General features: G+C 42.9%; 1 protein-coding gene across 3 annotated transcripts in view; it reads right to left on the reverse strand.

Annotated features, from left to right (window-relative positions):
• The window catches only part of LOC122563492 (discoidin, CUB and LCCL domain-containing protein 1), a 142,709-nt gene that overhangs the window by 61,147 nt on the left and 64,625 nt on the right, over nucleotides 1-16,937 (reverse strand). For all 3 annotated transcript variants that reach the window (XM_087976707.1, XM_043717282.2, XM_087976708.1), the window contains one exon: nucleotides 15,478-15,615. In XM_087976707.1, the coding sequence (XP_087832833.1) occupies nucleotides 15,478-15,615 (138 nt within the window). The remainder of the gene's footprint in view (nucleotides 1-15,477; nucleotides 15,616-16,937) is intronic.

Genomic DNA, 16,937 nt, shown 5'->3' on the forward strand with positions numbered 1-16,937 from the left:
GTAGCTAAGATTTTGTTCCTAGGTATCTTTGTACCCAAGATGGTGCCAGGGATAGTGACTTTGCATACTTTTCACTCTACCCCTGTATCCCTGTACTTAAGTATACATGATAACAAAACCTAATTCTAGTTCTGTTCCTATTTCACATGGTCCTGATGTGTTAATAGATGGCGAAGTTTCTGTTTTAAGAATTAGGGTTAGGGGTAGAGTTCACCCAGGAGAATCATGAGTTGTCCTTTACTGACACATCTACACCTTTCTATTGTACTTAATCTTGAAATGAAAGCAGAAGGGTGATCTAGACATGTCAAGTCAATCATTGATATGTTGAAGTGTCATAGATTGGGTTTGTGACCTGATGTTAACTATGTTCCCAGGTGCTTACCCTGGCTATGCTGTAATCAGTTTTCACTTTCACTATATTATGGGCAAAGATATGAACCAAAGAATTCAAGGGATACCCCAGAAGTTAGACTTTCTATGAGATATCCCACGACATTAAGACCTGATTCATTCAGTTAAGTTGCAGCCGTCTTTCAATTCAGCAAAATCTCCTCCACCACTCAAACAGAGCAATCAATAGAAAAGGTAAAGTTTCCATAACCTTACCAGAGCATACAGCTGCTCTCTCATGTAAATGTGATGACTGGTGGTGGTTTAACATGAGGGTAGCTACACCTCTGGTTAGGGGAGAGATTGAGAAGAAAATTCTTTCATATCAACTTCAGTCAGTATGGGAACTGAACCCCCATTATTGGCATCACTCTGCATCGCAAACCAGCCAACCAAGCTAACCAAACTCAAATTGCATTTACGGAGGATTTCCCACATTTGAAATTGGGTCAGGGCTCCCCAGTTGGGGTCACAGAGAAATCACACTGTTATAATCTCCCATTCCCTTGTATTGTCCCAGCAATGGGAAGTATGACCAATCACAACCACAGTCCTGACATTCGATGTTTTAATTGGCTCTGATCAGATGTACAGTCGGGTAACTTCATGCCTGTGTAAATACTTCAGAGGTTTCCATAGCAACATCGACAGAGATTGATGTGCATTTAGTGACTGGTGACAGTCAGGACTTTCATCACAAAATTTTATATTTATGTAACAACCTATAAATGCGACCATACTAATTTATTTGCTGACATATGGGATTGAGTGAATTTTTAATGTTACGATGAGATCACATTGGGAAGCAATTTGCAGAATGCTGCATTAAGGTTCACTGACATACAATTTTCTCCCACCCACCCTGAATAGGCCTAGTTGTGGTTTGTAGCTTGCCAGCGTAAGTTGAAATGTATGAAACACCAAGATAAATGTGGTAGATCTCACAGAATTACAGAAGGAGGCCATGCAGCCAATCATGCCTGCACTGGTTACATTACCTCGTGTCAATTGCCTGCCTTTTCCCTATATTCCTGGACAACATTTCCATCCAAATAACCTTCCAATGTTCCTCTTGAATGTTTCATTTGAACCTGCTCCCATCATATTTCCAGGCAAGGCATCCCAGAGCGTAACTACTCGCTGTGTGAAAAAGCTTTTTGTCATATCATCTTCGCAAGTTTACGCCCTCTCATTGTCTCTTCTTTTATCAGCTTCTCCATACCTACTCTACCGACTTCACTCACGATTACCACCACACGGGGGTTGGTAATGGGCTGAAAAGGACTATGGGGCTAGTCCAAGGTGTAGGGAACATGGAAAAGCTCTGGGTGCACCCGGCAAACAGGTGGAGCTCAGTGCTGATAGCGGCCCCCACCATCACTGAATGCAAAATGCAACAGGAAAACAGCTGAGAAAATGCCCAGGGAAGGCAGAGTCCATGCCAGTTTGAATTGCCAAGTGTAGGATCCAGGTCATTAGGACATTGAAGGAGCAAATACTTGAAGCAGGTGTTTGCAAGTCCCAGTTACATTCAATTCGTAATCATTTCATCACCCACTTACAACTGTTTTAGGGCAACTCAGAGTCCAGCATCTGCATGAAGAAAAGATGAATATTATTGCAGTGTAGTGTTTGCCTTGAAACGTAGATGCTTTGGTTTCATGAACGAAATTTCTAGAGAAAAGAAATGGTGGTAATTCATCATATGCAGTGGGATGTGAACTGGTCTAATGGAATTGCATCGACTTTTAGATACAGTCACTCTTAGCGCTGCATTCCTCAGCACTAAGGTGGTTCGAATGAATTTAATCATTTAACAGGAAGAGGAGTCATGGAACTTATAAAAGCGAGGTGTGAAAATTATGTCAAGTAAGGTACTAATTCATTTTTGCTATTAACTGAAACAAATTTTGAAAAGCAAATGTTCGGCAGCTTCCCTTCCAGATTTTTTTGTCCTGTGCCTAAACATAAGAATTGGGCAGAATTTTCCTACTGGGCTTGGAGATGGGAAAAGCAGAATTATGGATGTCCTGTCGTGATGGCTCCCTGGCACGTTCCCTCCTATCGGCGGGAATCGTTCCCGGGGACGGGCTGGGATACAGATCAGTTGCCCAATCCTGGCAAGCTCCTGCCCAATGTGCCAGTTCCACCCACTGGTCAGAGCAGATGCCACATTCCGCACTTGGGGTGGGTTTCTCCTTCCGCAGCTTCAGCCATGGTCAAATTTGGATCGATTTGAAGCGGCTGAGAGGGAACTCAAGACTAAAGCACTCTCTCTCTCTCTCACCCCTGACAAGTAGCCAGAATCACTCCATAAGCATGGGCGCCCTATTGCCCTACAGATTTCAGAGTCCACCCATTGTCCTTAATTCAACATTAATGAACCTTTTGGTTTCTAATTTGCCAAAGGAGCCAAAATCACATTTGCTGTTAACATACTGAGGTCAGAAGTCACATGGCATCACGTTATAGTCCAACTGGTCTATTTGAAATTTCAAGCTTTTGGAGCATTGCTCTTTTATCAGGTGAAATGGAGAGAGGCTCAGAGGCATGAAAGGGCAGTGCTCCAAAAGCTTGCGATTTCAAATAAACCTGTTGGACTATAACCTGGTGTCGTGTGATTTCTGATCTTGCCCACTCCAATCCAACACCAGCATCTCCATATCATGGTTAACAGATTGAGTTATCAGGACCTGTTTGACTTTGGAGTCCATATCCGAAATGAAAAACCTTGCATTCCTTTCAAATGTTCTTTTGTGTTATAAAAGAGCATCTGAAGACATATGTGGCTGCATCTGAAGATATCTCAAGGGATGACGTACCTTGCTGCAGCAACCAGTATTGTTCAGCTTCGTGAACAGCTGCCAGGAACACCAGTATCTCCTCTGTCCAGACTCTGGGTTAGAGCAGCAGCAACAGACTGTGGGGGGTGAGTGGGGATTGGCAGCGAATGTGGGAAACAAGCACAAAGCTATTGCTGTTCCAAAGCTGCTGAAGTGCCTGCAATCATCCCTCCAATGCAGACTTCACAACCAATATTTGCAATTGGTGATGCAACTTCAGACTAGCCTAAGGTCACACATGAGACGACATCCAGTGGGAATGTAAACTGGTTTTTCTTTTTACTCAACACTCATCTGTCAAAGTGATGGGAGAATGCATGAAACATGCAAAACATAAGTGAGAAGCATATTTTGTGCTGAGGCTTCATCTATAAAATGAGCAGAAGAGGCCCCTGTGTAGGCGTGAGCTCTGTAACACTATAGACGTACATTAACATTGGTGGGCAGCATGTAATCTCCTGTTTGCAGTGTGAAGGGATGGCCATATGGGATTTTTATACATTTGGCTAACAAAAAGGCAGATGTTCCTTTATATTGCTAACAGATGTGAACAAGAATGAGGAATTATTTCAAGGAGCAATCTGACTTAAAAAAAAGCATGTTTTTTTTAAAAATGTATTTCACCTTTTAAAAAGGAATGACAAAGGTAATGCTCAGTGGCAAATTGACACAAGGATTGCCAGCATTGATGTGTAAAGAAAGCTGCAGTGATGGGATTCAGGGTCAATCACCTCTTTCAATTGAATTGCCAATTCCAAACAGCCACTGCTTTGGCATGTGGACATTTCCCCACCACTGAAAGGAGTGAAAAGGAGAGCACAGTTACATCCAACAGAACTCCTAATCTGCTCCGAGCAGCTGGAAGACTGATGGAGAACCTAGGAAGAAGTCACCAGCCCACACACTCTAGCACAGCTGATTCCAAGAAATGTATAATGTATGGAACGGGATCCCTAAAGGCATCTGTTGGAGGTTAAGGAACAGCTGCCCATTTGTGTGAACTGGCCACCAGCAGTTGGAACATCCAAATTAAACTCTTGACCTTTTAATTGTCTTTTACTTTCAAATGAAATGATTCAAATGTGCCATTTAGTTGATTTGTTCCTGATATGAAGTATTTCAATTCCTGGGAACTCAGCATTATTCAGAAAGAAAGCTGCAGCATTTTCACTTAAGTTATTAGCAATTTGATCATCAAAAACAGTCAATATGAAGTTATAGGTCTTAGAGAGAGTTATTGGGAGGAAATAGGAACACCAGGAATGAAACAAAATACTGTAGATGCTGGATATCTGGAGAAAACACAGAAAATGCTAGAGAGACTCAGCAAGTCTGGCAGCATTTGTGGAGAGAGAAACAGAGTTAACATCTGAAGTCCAGTTTGGGGTGGTAAGGTGGCTCAATGGTTAGCACTGCTGCCCCAATTTCCAGGGACACTGGTTCAATTCTAGCTTCAGGCAACTGTCTGCACACTCTCCCTGTGCCTGCGTGGGTTTCCTCCCACAGTCCAAAGATGTGTGGGTTAGGTGAATTGGCCATGGGAAATGCAGGGTTTCAGGGATGGGGTGGGTCTGGGTGGTATGGTCTTTGGAGGGTCAGTATGGACTCAATGGGCTGAATGGCCTGCTTCCACACTGTAGGGACTCTTTGGCTTCTTCAGATTACAAAGAGGACATTTGGCCCCTGAAATCTAGTCAACCACTTAATTAGCTCATGGTTAATGAGGATTGTGGTCTGAAGGGGTAATTACTAGCTCAGGGAAGTTAGCGATGAAAAGTGATTGGATCGGTGACTGGGTGGAGGGTGGTCAACTACTAGAGGGAATAGTACTTTCTCATATTCACTGACCGTGAGGTTGAGAGGAGAGTTGCTGGACCTGCCCTCAGGTAGTGGTGAGTTACAGTTCATTCAGGGAGTCCAAGTCACTGGATGCCCTGACAAGCTCTCTCATTTCCTGGCTACTACCAGTGTCACTATGGTTATTAGAATGTGCACCAATGCTTTACAGCACCTCTTGCTTATCAGGTATCACTGCCTTCCTAGCAGCAAGCTCAAAGGCATTCCTTTACTCTTTATACTGAAAGTAAAGCTCATTTGACACTGTCCGCAACAAATACTCCCAGGACATGTACAGCCAGTGGTTAGATACAGAGTAAAGCTTCATCTATTCTTTTTTAACTGAAAAAAAGCTAACTCTACTCTGTCTCCATCAAACACTCCTAAAACAGGAACTGCACAGCATTCGATACAGAGTGAAGTTTGCTTACCCTGGCCCCATGAAACATTCCCAGCGAGGGAAAGCACGGGGTTAGATACAGAGTGAAGTTTGCTCCACACTATCCTCATCAAACCCTCTCAGCACAGTACAGCATGGGCTTAGTTACAGGGTAAATCTTGTCTGACTCTTTTAAACAGACAGTGAAGCTCCCTCTACTCCTTTAAACCAGACGTAAAGCTTCCTTTATTTCTTTTTAACCAGCCCTTGATAGGATACTCCACGGCACCCCTTCATACTTTGACTGTTACCTTTTTCTTCCCCTGTTACTTCAAAATAAACTGATTGGAAGAGTGGAAGCAGGAGGTTCTGAAGACAGTGTCTCCTGTGACGGTATGGGATCACGGGCATTTGTTGTTCTTTGTGACTTCACGCCATTTTTCAAATGGAAGCTGAGACATTGAGTGCTAAAAGGCTGCTCAGCCTTGGAAGGTTGCATCGTGGAGACGAATCTCATTTTCCCAGTGTCAAAGGCTCTTTGCAGCATTAGTCACCACTGACTGATTAGGAATTGCTATTTCTACCCTCTATAGTCCTGAGACACTGAAACCACCTGCAGTCTTCCTAAATGGTTTTTAAAGTATGGTTCAATGTAATTCTAGTAATTTCTGTTCTTAATTCACGATTTTAGCATTGCCAAGTACTTTCGTCTAAACCTTCTGAGCACCAGCTTTAGGCAACGGGTGATTAGGATTTGAATTGCAAAGCCTATGGTGGATTTACATTCAATCACAGTATTCAGGGAAAAGGAATAAATGTTTGCAGGAGAAAACAATAGTGAAAAATGAGAGAAGAGCAGGGGAGTGTGACTAAATGGTTGCATTTCGAAACAGCCAGCACAGATGTAATAAAACCATAAGCTGTAGAATAGAATAGAATATCCTTTATTGCCATGTGTATTCCAGTACAGGAATACAGTGAAGTTTTTACAATGGCTGCCTCTAATAATGAAATCTTAGGTACAAGTGCCTAGGTACAAGCCTTGGATACAAAAGAGGAATAAAAGGAAAAGTAGAAGTGTGGCTTACAGTATTTAAAGAACAGTTAGAAATAAGATAGTCATAACATAGTTAAAGAATTGACATTACAGTCCAGTAAAGAATTAGGTTATTCTGCGCATTGAAACTGCTCCTCCACTCAGTGAGATCATGATCGATCTGATAACTTTCAATTACACTTTCCTGCCTTTTCCACATCACATCCTTAATGACCCAGCCTCAACAGGCCTCTGTAATAAAGAATTCCACAGATTCAGTCTCCTCTGAGAGAAGAAATTCATCTTCATCTCTGTCTTAAATGAGTGAACCTTGAATTATTCCCTCTGGTTTTAGACTCTCCCGTAAGGGGAAACAACATGTGCCCTGTTAAGTCCCCTAAGAATTTTAAATGTTTCAGTAAGGACACCCTTCATTTTTCTAAATCCCAATACAAGTCCAACCTACTCAAACTCTCCTCATATGACAGTCCCTCTACACCCAGTGTAAACCTAATGAACCTTCTCTGGACTGCCTCCAATGGCAATATATCTTTCCTTAGATAAACTGTTCACAGTGCCCCAGCTGTGGCCTCTTGACAAAGAGTATAAAAAAAAGGGAAACTTTGCTAAAAATGATACAAAACCACAATATACGTGTTCCGTCACCAGTTATTACACAGAATGGGTTTGACAGAGTATAGTGTGACAACAGACTTTTGAGTAGTCTTGTATAGCTTTACAAAAACCTCCCTACTTTCATACTCATTTCCTTTAAAATAATAATGATGGACTGAATAGTTTTCTGTGCTGAACTATTTTCTGATTATAAAACATTGAAATTTATTCTGAAGATTCTTGAGTTATTCTAACGGAGCAGAAACAGAATGAACCTCAACTAAAACTTCACTCTATTAGCTTGAAAAGAAAGGGTCACGGTGCTCCAAATGTACTCCAGCAGAAAGAGTTTCCTCTGTCCTAATTTAAGGCAAACTAAATGAGGACTTGAGAGTTGAAATGAGCCAAGCACACAAAGTTTCACCATGCTGTAACTGCAAACCCATTATCCTTGCAATTATTTTCTTGGGAGTTCAACATAAACTGCAACTGCTTTATTAAGACACAAAGAGAAAATGGCTATTGCCAATAGCTTCTGTGTTCACATGGCATTAATTGAGTAGATCCTTCCTGAGTTATACAGTGAAAACAGAAATTGAAACAGGCTGTGTTAATTGCAACAACATAAAATTGTTCTCTATTTAAACCTGACCTTAATTCCCAAAGGGAAAATGCATATGATTTAGACTAGTATGCATAAATTTGATAATATATATACACTGGATGTTGCAAATATAGACATTAAAGTAAATAGCATGGTAGACATATTAAACCTTCTAATCCTGCTGCACTGCAAACTGAAATCTGGCTTTGTTCAGTTAAATTAACTTGTGAGTCAGACATAAACAAACATTCCAGTCTTTATCGTTTACTGAACTCAGACAGTTAGCCAATCAAATGTTTTTGCCATCAGGCAATCCCATACAACACAATGAATCACTGAAAACTCAACCAAAATATGCAGAAGACAACATGACAGATCAGATACAGGAACTATCCAACCAGTGCTGTCACCAAGTATGTCTACACAATGTAAAATGATTTGCATTTCTCTGGCACCTTGTACAACTGCAGGCCATCCAAAGCATTTTCAGGTGAGAAAGTGGTTTCGAAATGCGGCCATTTACTGTTGTGATTAGGGAAATGCGGCTGCCAATTTACACACAGCAAGCTCTCACAAGCAGCTTGGTGATAAGACTGGATACACTTCTGAGCTTAAAGGTGTGTGAGGACATGGGGAAATCTCCCTTCTTCAAAATGGTACCACAAGGAGATCAACCGTCAATACATCATCATTTTGGAGAGTTTCTGAGAGAGGATTGAATATAAAACTGCCAACGTGCACAAATGAAAAGCCAGTTAAACAGGGGAATGATGGAAATGTCCCATCTGAACCGAATTCCAATTTGTACTAATGCTGCTAGTTCTATGTTTTCCTAGTTGTTACATGGTTTCTATTCTCGAGCTCTGGGTTGGTTTGGTCCAATAATTCCCAACAGGTGGCTAAGGCTTTGGTTTTGTCAGTCACTATATTCGATCTTAGACCTCTGAGCATTGAGAGTAAGAGGGGCTACAGTCAAGCAACTTCCTACAGCTGATTTTGGACCACAGTTGCAGTTATGGAATTTGACCCTCAGCTGGGGAGACCCAGTTGGAAAACTTCGAAGAAAACAAAAGAAGTTGGTAGGAATTCATCACTGGTTTTGACAGTGACATCCACATCCTGGGACTGAAGAAAAGCAAAACTACAAGTTCTGGTCACCATACTACCAGAAGGACATGGATGTTTTGGAGAGAGTGCAGAGAAGATTTACCAAGATGCTTGCCTAGTCTGGAGGGTTTTAGATATGAGAAGAGATTGGATAAACTCAGTCTCTGAGGCGCAACCTGATAAAGATCTACAAAATGATGAGAGGCATAGATAAGGTAGATGGTCAGAGGCTATTTCCCAGCATGGAAAGGCCAACTGCAAGACGGCTCAGTTTCAAGGTGTGATGGGGAAGATTTAGGGGAGAAGTGCAGGGAAAATGTTTCACACAGAGACTGGAGAGTGCCTGGAATGCACTGCCAGTGGAGGTGGTGGAAGCAAGCACTTAAGTAACATTTAAGGCGTATCTTGGTAGACACATGAACAGGAGGCGAGCAGGGGGATCGAAACCACACATGGGCAATAAGTAATGAGTCTAAATTAGTGCAGGAATGATGGGCCGAAGGGCCTGTTCCTGTGCTATATGAATTGCTTTGTATTGGTTATTACGTACAAGTACAAATATAAGCTTAATATAAAGCAAAACTCCTCTCTGAAAGTACAAGGGATCAATGCATCGAAAAGAGCTATGTTATTTAATGTGTGTCGCACCTATTGAATCTTTTACTCTGGACATATTTCTTGACTAACTGGCTCAGTTATGCTATGACACATGTCTGGAGTAGGTGGGACTTGAACCTGGATCTTATGGCACAGGTGCAAGAGCCCCTCCTTTACCACGTATGGTAAACTCAGCTGACAATAAGAGGAACAGTCACCACCATCTTCCAAGATGATAAGAATGCTATTTTAGTGGTTTCAGAATAAAAGGATTCAAACTTCTCTTTGGCTCTTTGACCTTGACCACCCCCACGAGCTTTCTAAATGTACTCTGAAGTGAGCTGTCTAAATCTATCTCCTCAGCAAAGGCTGGGAACGCAAAACATTCCAAGACAATTGTAACCAGCAGCTTTCTGGTCTCATTGCAAAACGTGATAATTACTGTTCTGGCCCCAGCACAAGATCATACAAAAATATTACAGACAGAGAGGCTATTGGCCACAGATTGCTCTCACTGCTTCAGTGGCAGGTTCCAATAATTGGGTTCAACAGCTTAAAATTAAATGGGCAGGTTGCAGCAATTTAGTCAGTATTAATTGGAGTTTGGGGTTGATCTCACACACTAGTTTCACACAGCTGAGAACAGAAAGACACAATTCTCCCTTTGCAAGATGCTCAGTCAATTAATATTTCCAAGAAGCAAATGCAGGGAATCTGGGGACACTCAGAAAGTCTGGCAGCATCCATAGGGAGAGAAGCACAGTTAAAGTTTCGAGTCTGGTATTACTCTTGTTCAGAACTTCACCACTTCAGAAGGGGCTGGCAGTGGGATAATAGAGCAGTGTGCAGGCCCCTGAGACCAGAGCTCACCTGCACCATCTACCTTTACATTTTTTTCTTCTTTCGTTACATTAAAAAAAAACTTTTAACCTTACTGACCTTCTGAGGATTGCACAGATGGTATCAAGGTGCCCAGCGGATCACAGAGAAGGTGGTAGCAGAGAAAGGTGAGATTGTGTTCCTGGCAGTGACGGAGGACGGTGGGATTGTGTTCCTGGCAATAGAGGAGGGCGGTGAGATTGTGTTCCTGGCAGTGACGGAGGGAGGTGAGATTGTGTTCCTGGTGGTGACAGAGGATGGTGGGATTGTGTTCCTGGCGATAGAGGAGGGCGGTGAGATTGTGTTCCTGGCAGTGACGGAGGAAGGGGAGATTGTGTTCCTGGCGGTGACAGAGGGAGGAGAGATTGTGTTCCTGGCGATAGAGGAGGGCGGTGAGATTGTGTTCCTGGCAGTGACGGAGGACGGTGAGATTGTGTTCCTGGCGATAGAGGAGGGCAGTGGGATTGTGTTCCTGGCGGTGACGGAGAGAGGTGAGATGGTGTTCCTGGCGGTGATGGAGGGAGGTGAGATGGTGTTCTTGGCCGTGATGGAGGAGGGAGGTGAGATGGTGTTCCTGGCGGTGACGGAGGACGGTGGGATTGTGTTCCTGGCAGTGACGGAGGACGGTGGGATTGTGTTCCTGGCGGTGACGGAGGACGGTGAGATTGTGTTCCTGGCGGTGACGGAGGACGGTGGGATTGTGTTCCTGCAGTGACGGAGGGAGGTGAGATTGTGTTCCTGCAGTGACGGAGGGAGGTGAGGTTGTGTTCCCCGTGATGGCGGAGGGAGGTGAGGTTTTGCCCAGCGCCCGCTGTGGGTCCTGGAAGCTTCAGCGGTGCCTGCATTGTCAAGTGTGACCCTGGATGGTCTCACGGCAGAGACAATGTCTGGAGAGATAAGATGGCATTGTTGGATGGTAACATGGTTCCAGCTGCAGGCGAGCAAAGGGACTCAAGGCTGGCCCAGTGCTTTGTGCTGATGATGGTCTCCGTGTCAGGGTGGAAGAGCCCAGATCCAGGGCCATAGCTAAGCACTGAAGCAGGACTGTAATGTTGAACTTTTAACTTTATTTCTTTATTTTCCTGCTTTATACCTAAGATTTTGTATCTAGGTACTGTTGTACCTAAGAAGCAGCCAGAGGACGGTGACTATATATACTTTTCACTGTATCTCTGTACTGGAGTACACGTGGCAACAAAATCTAATTCTATTTCTAACTTTCAAAGTCACCAAAGCTCTTTAGACAAGACCTTCCAAGCTTACAAACTCAATCACCATGAAGAACAAGAGCATCAGATACACAGAATATTACCAGCTCCCAAGTGCCCTTCCAAGACACTCATCAGCCTATCCAGAAATATATTGCTCGTAACTTCACCAGGACAGGATAAAATTCTGCAAGACCATCTCTAATAGCACAGTGGGTGTACCCACACCATGGGAACTGCAACTGCTCAAAAAAGTGAATGACCAGCGCCTTCTGAAGAACAATTAGGGACGGGCAATTCATGCTGGCCTTGTTATTGATGCCATTTCTCTGAAAATCATTGGTAAAGATGCTGCAGGGATAAAGATCAGCCATGGGGCAGCACAGTGGCTCGGTGGTTAGCACTGCTGCCTCAGTGGTTCGATTCCAGCCTCGGACAACTGTGTGTGGAGTTTGCAAATTCTCCCTGTGTCTGCGTGGTTCCTCCTACAGTCCAAAGATGTGCAGGTTAGGTGAATTAGCCATGCTAAATTGCCCATTGTGTCCAGGGATGTGTAGGTTAGATGTATTAGTCAGAGGCAAATATAAGATAACAGGGTAGGGGAATGAGTTTGGGTTGGTTACTCTTCGGAGGGTCGGTGTGGACTTGTTGGGCCAAAGGCCTGTTTCCATACTGTAGGGAACCTATAATCTAACTGAATACTGCAAGGGCATTGATCAGCACAGGAACAGGCCCTTCAGCCCACAATGTTGTGCCGAACATGATGTCAAATGTAACTATTCCCTTCTGTCTGCCCTTGGGCCATATTCCTCCATTTCTTGCATATTCATGTGTTTAAGGGGCTGAATCAAGACCAGGCGAATGCTGAGTAAATCCTCAACCTGTTCCTGATCTTTACGCCAGACTTGGGGGAGGGTTAACTTGCAGGTTTTCCAACATCTGGTGGTTGTTTGGCTGTCTTCAGCCCGTCAGGCAGGAAAACCTGTAAAACAGGTAGACATGGCGGAGCAGCAGATGGTAGCGCAAATCAGAGGAAGCAGAATGGGGACAGTGTGATGGCAGGCAGGCAGGTAGGTAGAGAGATTTATAAAATGGTCTGTTCAGTCTGCACCCCTGCTCCCCCTAGCCCACAAGCAATGTTGTAAAGACCTCGTAGATCCAATCTCTGTCAGCTCCTTCTACCTGTCACTTTTTCTGAGAGCCATCAACACTGGGTTTAAAACAGAAACTCTAAGTGAAAGCAGACGGTCCTCCTTCAATAATTGATGTCCTCCGGGTGGGATGGCTCCCTGCCTCTCATTGGTTAAAACCAGAAGTGAGCACGGCCTCAGTCAGCTGATTAGGTTCCTGTTCCAAACTCTTAACTTGTTAATCTTTCCCCTGTCGATAATTCCCCTGATTTTGGGGGTTAAAAGGTATTCCCATTATCTTGCAAACAGAACAAAATAAGTCTGGGTAAATGTGATGTTCCCAGTTGTTTGAGAAGCAGTTGTGGAAACATGGACAGGAAGGGCTTTGTGTAATTTTCCACTTTTTCTTGCGGTAGATGATTCCCTGAGGAGTGACACAGCTCTGAATACCATAAAATCACGTCTGCAATTTCCTGCAAGCCCACCCACTCAGTCATCAAAGAGAGCAACCAGCAAATGACTCAGAGGGAGATCTTTTAACCACGTTGCTTCCGATTAATTGGAACGACAGCATTTGACCCAACAACCGTTGTATTATAGCAGTGGTCATTCAATGATGACTGATTTTCTTTCCAAACCACATTCACTTTGACATTCTTCTTAAGTGAATTGACTGAAGTCTCTAAATATACTTTGGACACTTTATGCCTCACATGTTCAAAACAGTGATCACCAAATTCTGGCTGTCTCAGGGTCTTGTGCCCATGAAATAAATCTAGCTACCAAACTATAGGTTGGGTTAGATTTGTCTGTCCACAGAAAAGATCAAAGACAAAACATTGTCAACTGTATTTGCTTGATCACAGTAATATGGAAAATAATAACATTGAAGTTGTATGGCAAACTCTGTAATGGCTCAGAAGTAAAGATGACAAACTAGAAATAAATTGTGTCCAAAATGCAGATTTTAAAGACCAGAGTTGTAAGCCTATTTAAATATACAGATGTCCAGATATACACTTTTCTATTCAGAGTTTTATTCCTACTTGTAAATCCTTTCCCTATCCCTAACCCCACTGATTCCACTCACTCCTCGTTATACGCTGAGTCACTACCTGCAATTCATGAGTCATCCTCAGACTTGTTCCCCCCTCCCCAACAGTGACAGGTCCCGGTGAATTGCATGATCCTTCACAATGTATAGGGTATGTCTATTATAACGTTACCTACACTTTTCTGTCACCCATGGGATACCATAGAAACACAGATGGCACTATAATAGACTGCACTGTTATTTGGGAACTTTGGCCCTCTACCCCATACAGCAGGTGGCATCCACCAAACACAACGTCAATCACTGGACCTGGCTCCTGGCAACATTTAAGGCCTAGACGCTGCTATTTCTTAGACCAATGCCCAGTGAATCCACTAAGGCCCAGCTTCCACAGCAATTCCTGAGGACTGGGCCTAGCCGACAGTAACCTCAGAGAATTGCTTACCTCCGCAGTTGACCATAAATGTCCCAGTGAACAGGACCTGGTGCACCCATCTCTCCCAACCTTTCAAAATCCCTTCATCAGGAATGATTCATCATAAGCCCTTCATCAGGAATGATTCACATTTTTCAGCACCTACCCAATCTCATAGCCCCAGTGCAACTTATGCCACCAATAATCCCCATGACCCAGGATATCCCCCTTGCCACCTCATAATCTGGTGTCCAACACCTCGTTCCCTTACTACCCACCATCTACGAGTATGTGCAAAGCTCTGGGGTTATGCTGACAGTGTCTATTGTTGACGTATCAAAAAAAAAATCAATAACAAAAAAAGGATTCAATACATTGAAATTTCCTCAACTAATCATTAAAATGATAACAAATATTTTACTGTGGTGCTTAACCCTGTAGTGCTTACGTCCAATGTCAACAAATAAGCAGTTGGAGCTTTTTTAACAAGACTTCTTAGGAATGACATGATTAGCAATAACCATATGCTTTGTTGCAAACCTACTGGGCTCTTTGAAATGTGACAGGATGGAGAGCACCTTGGTTTCTGGTCTTCAGTTGCGGACAAGAAGCCTGTAAGGAAGGGCTACCCAAGTTTCTGAATATAAAATATTCTTGTTGAGTCCAGGATGAAACTTATTTGTTCTTCTTAGTGAGTGATTCGAAGAAATTCTTAATATTGCACTTACTGAGCAAACTGTATCTGCAGAGACTACAAAGAAAACCATGCATGTTTCGTGACTAAAAAGCCAGAACAACAGAGTGGCACATTCTAGAACATCCTATGCTTTATCCTTTTGCCTTCATGAATAATGCAGTGCTTTTCGTTTTCAGACAGTCAACCTTTGCAGAGAAATTAGTTTTGATTTTTCATGGTTTTTATTTTTTCTTTTCCCAAGGCATGTGTTTGTGCATTTTTGAATATGTGTTGCAAATATATTTTGGTGATATTTAGAGGGATTAGCATTTATATTTCTATATTACCAATTGTTCCATTTCTGTTGAATAAGCTTTGTTTTGATAATAAACTTAAGAAACATGGTTGACTGATTTTTTTTTTAAGTTTAAAATGTGACCTAGATAAAGTGTTTATGTGGTCTATTTTGGGAAGCCGGCCAAGTATCTTCAGTTTGCAAAAACAGAAATTGCTGGAAAAGCTCAGCAGAAATGGCAGCATCTGTGCAGAAAAATAAGAGTTAACGTTTCAGGTCCAGTGACCCTCCTTTTTCCATTTATGTTGTGCCCCCTGAAGTAATGGGACTGGAGGATGTGTGCACTCCTCCAGCTTCTGTAGTAACGTTATCGACACAGCCAAATGCATTGCAGATAAAAGAGTACTCACCTGGATGATCAGTAGTGGCGTAGGAGAGCATAAATCCTCTTCCTGATATATGAGTGATACTTCTGAACTCCACAGTCACCACACTGGATGCTAACTGTAGTTGTGAAGGGAGTCCATTCATATTGCCACAATAAGGACCTGCCAAAAGAATTTGTAGAAAATCTATTATTGTGTGATGTGAAGTAACAACATCACTGCAGCTCAAACATGACTGAATGGGAGAAAATTAAACAGAGTACCAAAGTAGTTTCTCTGTTTAATGTTGAAGACTTTACTTATTAGATCATTCCTTCCACCTTTTCATTCTCCCCACCCACTCATGAACACAATATGGCTTTTGTTGGGGTTCCATTCTGGAGACCTGCTTGATCAGTTGAACGCTCTGCACAAATGAAACGAAGTAATCATTCCCATCGGCGCACATCAGAGCTTTATCGGGATTGCTTTCACCTTTATGATTTGTGCCATGAAATATCACCTGGTTGGGACACGGGAGGAAACGTAGCCGAAAAGAGTGGACACTGGTTACAGAATTGACCAGATGGTCACTTTGAGTAATGAAGTGAATTTGGGTGACAACAGCAGCATGTATGCAATCCTCTCAAACTGATTTTTCATTCCCGGTCTTTCTATAGCACTTTGTACAACCATCAGACAAATTAAGAGCTTTACGGCCAACTGTGAAGACTGAACTGGAGGCGCTGAAATAGTGTAGGAAAAGCAGCAGCCCATTTCTGTACAGCAAGCTCCCACAAACAGGAACATGATAATGATCAGATCATCTGTTTTTGGGATGATGATTCAGGAATAAATATTGGCCCAGGACATACAGGATAACTCCCCTTTTCTTCTGAATAAAAATTATAGAAATGTAGAAAATAGGAGAATGACTAGGCCATTCAGCCTTTCAAGTCTGCTGTCCATTCAAAAAGGTCATGGCTGATCATCCAACTCAGTCCCTTGTTCACATTTTCTCCCCATAACCTTGGATCCCTCTAGTCCCAGAAATGATATCTAACTCCTTCTTGAAGAAAATCATTGTTTTGGCCTCAAATGCTTTCTATGGCACAGAATTCCACAGGCTCCCCACCTTCTGGGTGAAGACGTTTCTCCTCATCGCAGTCCTAATGCCTCCCCGCTGCATCCTTTGATTGTGATCCTTTGATCTGAACTCCATGGTCATCAGGAATATCCTTCCTGTGTTTATCCTGTGTAATCCTTTTAGAATTTTATTGGTCTCTATGAGACAGAGTCATAGAGTCATAGAGGTGTACAGCACGGAAACAGACCCTTCAGTCCAACTTGTCCATGCTGACCAGCTATCCCAAACCATCTAATCCCAACTGCCAGCACATGGCCTATATCCCTCCAAACCCTTCCTATTCATATACCCATCCAGATGCCTTTTAAATGTTTCAATTGTACCAGCCTCCACCACTTCCGCTGGCAGCTCATTCCAT

The sequence above is a fragment of the Chiloscyllium plagiosum genome, unplaced genomic scaffold (genome assembly GCF_037043375.1).
Source record: "Chiloscyllium plagiosum isolate Xiang-an unplaced genomic scaffold, Cpla_swu_hap1 HiC_scaffold_30, whole genome shotgun sequence".
Lineage (NCBI taxonomy): Eukaryota > Metazoa > Chordata > Chondrichthyes > Orectolobiformes > Hemiscylliidae > Chiloscyllium > Chiloscyllium plagiosum.